General features: G+C 42.2%; 1 protein-coding gene across 1 annotated transcript; it reads right to left on the bottom strand.

Moving 5' to 3' along the window:
• Positions 1-9: 9 nt before the first annotated feature.
• Positions 10-1,056, bottom strand: LOC103523817 (H(+)/Cl(-) exchange transporter 7-like; the record flags this gene model as incomplete). The annotated part of the gene is made up of 2 exons (XM_008488835.3): positions 779-1,056; positions 10-609 (listed from the first exon to the last, which is right to left on the bottom strand). A coding segment is annotated over exon 2 (428 nt), but the record flags the coding sequence as incomplete, so codon positions are not given.
• Positions 1,057-5,587: the final 4,531 nt, after the last annotated feature.

Here is a 5,587-nt window from a genome sequence, read left to right as displayed (position 1 = left end):
TAATGGAACACGCCAGTCATTTGTGCTGCTGCTCCGAGAAGAGCAAACTTCTTCGGGTCACTCCATGGTGCATTCGCATAGGAGTTGAGAACTTCGCCAAACAGACGACCCCATAGTGTTCCTAGAATTGCATGGGATACAAAGATACCTGTTGCTATACATAAACCTACATAGAACACACCGAATATGTAGAGGAATATGGTTAAGATGGCGAGGAATACGAGGGAGAATGTACCCGGTATGGCGTGTACCATGAAGGTAATAATGTGATCAGGAGATATCATGAGGATGCCTACTTGTGGCATATCATTATCAGACGGACATGTAATGCTTGGCATGACAAAGAACTCGTGAGGTGACGTGACGTTCCGTGTGATCTCATCTAGCTGTTTGATATTGACACAAGGTTGAGTACGGAATATGTACAAGAGAAACATTTGGAAGCAGGCAGCTACCGCAGCCCACACCAATGTCTCCAGATAGAGAATGATCTTGGTGTGAGACCAGATCACATCGCGTAGTCTAGTCACTAGGAGAGAGAGCTGATTCCAAAGAGATCCAAGAATACCACCCAGGATGCCTACCAGAATGTAGACTATGAATTCAAACCTGTGGGAGAAGAAAGATACCATCATTAACATATACCTAGTATCTACAGACTATTTCGATCTATTCCACTAACGAGTTTTCATTTACAGTATTGGCACAAGATGAAGATATTCTCTTGGTTACTTGATAAAATCGGATGTGTCCATCAGTAAAACTGATTCAGGCTCACCGTGTGTAGGTTACATCCTCATTGCGAATTCGCCCAAAGGTAGCGAATGGGTTAGCATCGATCGAGTACTTATGCAGAAGAAGCGGGAAGATGCCAGTCAAAGCGATCTGGGTGAATATCTTTGCTAGAAACGCACATACAAAGCTATCGGCGATTACTTGGGCGCCGTAGTTGTTATGAGTGTGTTCTACCGCTAGTAATGTTCCAGCGATAGGGGCATTGAGAACAGAAGAGAGACCTGGAATAGAGAAACGTTAATGGTGCTCAGGGTCGTATCCAGGATTTTGCCGAAGGGGGGGGGGGGGGGAAGGTCCCAAACCAAAGGGGAATGGGCGAAGGTAGATGGCTCCAAATTTTTGAAGTTTGGCCAACAGTACACCGGAGAAAAATGAAGCCTCGAAGGTAAGGGGAGGGGTGGGCTTGCCCCCTCGACCTCAATTTTTTCGGGAGTCTGGCCGTAGAGTAACGCAGCGCGCCAAAAATGGAGCTCGGAGGGGAGGTCGCCCTCCCTCTCCTAAATATTGTTATAAGCCAAGTTATGTATTATCATTTTAATTATTGGTTCTGGCTTTCAATATGTTTCTGGCTTAAACATTTATTTAGAAACAATATTATCATTACAGGTACTACAGAGCCAGTGACTGATGGTAAATAAGGTAAAGAGTTTTTGCGAGGAAGTTGGATTTTCAGTCATACTGAAGGCAGCCGTTTGTGAGGAGGTCGTGGGCATGCGAATGGTTGCCCCGACTTGCCGACAAGGACGCTATTGACGGGAAAACTTCAAGAGAGTGCTCAGTCCGAGCTTTGGCTTCATTTGGAAAGGATGATATGTTAGTTGAGGAAACATATCTACCGTGCCGAGACATATTGAAGTCCAAATCCTGGGAGAGAAATAACGGAGATGTTGTTCATCCTCTACGACGAGACTGTTCTAATGCAGAGAAGATATCAGAAGTCATCCAAATTTGCACCTGCACAATGTGTGGCTTGAGTGTAATGTGTCCGCGACTGCAATAACAGAAACATCCTCAAGTTGGCAAAGACACTTGGATACTCCAGTGCCGAACTGTGGAATGCCGTCTTTTTAGACAAGGATGCCACACACACTTTTATTCTTTAGCCGTATTTTACTAGTCTGAATCTTACCCTGCAGCCATTGCACACAGGGCAAAGTTTCGTCTCTCAATTCCCTCCCGCAGAAACATCATCTTGTGGCTCCTCAGAATTTGGGCCAACAAATAGCCCCAACGCCCGCTCCAAGCTTGATGATGGGACGTACTTCTGAGGAACGTACCGATAATGTAATCTGAGCCAGCCATGCTGGTGAACATGACAACCAGTGTCTTTAGAGGTAAACTGGTTCCTTGATTAAAAACCCCATTGAAGAAGGCCGTGGTATCTGTGGGATGGACAAAAATTTGTCTAGAGAGGAGCCTTATATTAGTGTAGGCAATAATTGTCCCAGAGAATCTCATTACTACGTGCCCCATTTGGTTTTTCGTTAATTCATACAATCTGTTGACACGGGTATTCAACCGGTAAAACCATGTAAAACTCTACCGCCAGCGGTAATAGAACAAGCAGTTTTTCCAGAGTTTCAAGCCTAGTGTGACATCCGAATAGGGACGGAGGTTTCTTAAGGTGTGTCCACACATAGTCGACCGGCCGTCCGATCGATGTCGCCTGAACCTTCCACACTATCTCGGACTACATGGGGGGGGAATAATTTTTCACCTCGTCAGTCGAGGGCCGATCGATTATGTTTAGGACAGCACCCTTTAGGGCACATAGGAAAGGATTTCCAAAGAGAGGTTTGAAGTTATGCGAGCAGGACGTACCAGAAATAGGTCCTTTCCTCCGGCTTTAGGTTCGATGAATATACACAGAGCTGACGCTATGGCCATCTGACAAGGCCAGTAAAGTGTCCAGCCTCCAAACGCTGTTGGCAGGGAGTTTGGGAAGCTCCAGACGCTAGGAGTTGCAGTAGATGAGATCTTAAGTAGGGAAGGGAGACGAGGTATGTTTTGTAGCAACCGAGTCCAGTTATGGCCAAGACAACTACTAGGAATGCAATGGCTATGATGAGGACACAAGCGGATCCATGTAGAGTCCTAGTCTACATCACGGTTGGAGATGCACTGAAATGTTAAAATGGATTAAGATATAATGACCCTCTGTGTTGACAAGGCCCAGCCACTCACTAAAAAAAAAAATCCAGGCAGACCTGACAGGAGGACCCCTGATCAGGTCCACTTGTCAGGGTCCTCCTTGATAGTGGAGTGGGTGGCCTAAAAAAGAGACTACTGAAAATCGCTGTAAAAATAGGGTAGTAAAGGTGCCTGTTAAGTAAACCGTAATAAATTTTATGGTCCAGGAAAAGTAATCAGCATGCACACAATTTTACACTTCTAGCTTTCTAAATAATGTAATATGCTTTTTCCCAAGAAGTAAGTATTTTCTGATAAATTTCCTGAGGGCCCTTGTTTTTTCATTACCCTAGTTTTTTTTTATTATTTAAAAAAGAAAGTGAAAATCTCACAAGGTTAGAATTTTCAAACAAATTATTGTCGTGTCTGCTCGAAACTCAACGTCTTCATAAGTGTGTCCATAGATCCTCCACCGTGACTCCTTGGTTTTCTTTCCTTCATCTTCCGTCATCTTGAAAACCTGGAATAACCTCACCGCAAGTATTGAGGATTAGAATTGACCTAACTTTAGGATGAAAAAAATGTTCACTTACGGACCGCTTCTGGTGCCCACTAGCTGCAAAGAACAATTCCGTTGGGACTTTAGAATTTACTTGTTTATACTGCCAAGTATACGGACTGAAAAGTCCTTTTATAACCACTTATTCAGCACACTCATCCCCTAGCTCTGTAAAAAAATCCGGGAACTCAATCCTTTTTGGTCCAACAAACAGTTCGATTTTCGGTCTTCCTTTTCTTGGACTCAAAAAGTCCTAAAAACCTCTAATACAACTTTCCTCATCATTTGAATGTTCCTTGTTTCTGTTTGAAAGATATTAACTTAAGGAAGAAACGAAATATTAGCATACAGTGGAAATTTTTTATGCTAACCAGAATGCATAAACGTTAAAGGTTTTAAATACACAAGCTCACTAAAAAGAAAAAAACTCACCTTGATGGCATCAAATGCAGAATAAATTGTAAAGTTGAAAAACACTATAACAGCAATATGGAGAGAGCGGAACGTTCAGAAATGAACTGCACAGTGGTCCACATCCCAATTTCTCATATTCAGGCCACAACTTTTTCTAACTACAAATTGGAACAGGTTCTGCTCCACTCTAAACGAGGCGTGAGGGGGTTGATATCCACTACCTAACCATGTTACTGAAAAGTAAACTGATCAATATACGTCCTTAGCGAACAGTATAGAACAAGTGACTTCTGACCAAGTACCAAACAGTAAATAATAATTGAAACCATTAAAATTGCAGCCCGTGGTTTGCTTGAAGGGTAACGACGCTTGCCTTCTAAGCGCTGGGTCGCGGCGCGGGTTCGATTCCCGTTCAGGCGACGCTTTAGTCCGAAACAGATAAGAGTTACCTTCCTACGGAACGGCTGGCTTTCTCTAATCCTGTCCTTCTCATCTCTTTGACTTCCGCGGACAAAAAAATATCCAGAAACACTAACTTGTACATTTGTACATGATCTGCTGAGCTGTCATCTGCCGTAAGAATACCCGATTTCGCTGACTTCGGTCGGCCTTTAAGTAGGCATAAAGTAAAAAGGCTCAATAAAACAATTATTATAAGAATAATGTAGGGTAGGAGCAACTGTAATAATTATTTACAAGTGAATCATCACAGAAATTTATAAGAGGACGAAATGAAGCAGGAGAAAATTGACTGAACACGGACTAAAGTAGAAATATACAAGGTGGGAGACATGATGCATTCCGGGAAACACCAGAGAGCCCTACGGGAAAAACATGAGGGTCCCCTGTTTTACGTTTTCTCTCCAACTTAACATTGGAAGGTATGGCCAACCCATTATCTTATCCCGAGAAAATAGATGCTACCAAAATGTGGATATTAAGAAATGCGACGTACCCGCGCTGTAAAAACAAAAGTCATTATCAGCAGCAAAGATTAGGCTCTGAAATCAAGTTTTGAAGCTTTGAAATCAGCAAGCTTAGAGTGCTTAGACGGATTCAAAATTTTCTCCTCAATATCACGAGAACTGGACTCTCGTTTATTTTCCATCGGGCTTTTCAAGGAAACATTTATTTCTTACATTGTTGGGAGTTGGGAATATAAATCTCAGTAATAATTGACTATCGAGGTCCACAGGGTAGGAGTGTGTGGTTCTATTTCCTAAATTATATCTCACAATCATAACAACATAAATCCTATGTAATCAAATTATCTAGTCCATGATTTTTTCAAATTAACTAAATATTTACAATATTTTACAGCTTACAATAGCGCAGGAAAGGAAAATTTTCAAAAGGAGAGTAAAATCGTGAATTTAAATGCGGCCATTTGTTACCTAGTCACCAGTGGCGTAAATACTAGGGTGATAGCTACCCCTGAGTCTGACAAGTGAAACAGAATCCCTAATCCATAGGTCAAATATTATTCGCCCACTAATATTCAGTTTGCAATTCTGCAAGCTATGCGACGAGTTATTAGGTTAAAAAAACTTAAATTTATTAACACGGTTCAACATGAATCATTTCACAATAAACCTCCCCATTTAACGCTGCATACCATTTACAGACACCTTCAACAATAATATGCACTCGATAAAATGCCTGGGTTTCAGAGCAGAGTCTCAGAGTCAG

The sequence above is a fragment of the Diaphorina citri genome, unplaced genomic scaffold (genome assembly GCF_000475195.1).
Source record: "Diaphorina citri unplaced genomic scaffold, Diaci psyllid genome assembly version 1.1 scaffold43334, whole genome shotgun sequence".
NCBI classification, from domain to species: domain Eukaryota; kingdom Metazoa; phylum Arthropoda; class Insecta; order Hemiptera; family Psyllidae; genus Diaphorina; species Diaphorina citri.
The sequence above is the reverse complement of the archived record's forward strand: the minus strand, read 5'-3'. Positions and strand labels throughout refer to the sequence as shown.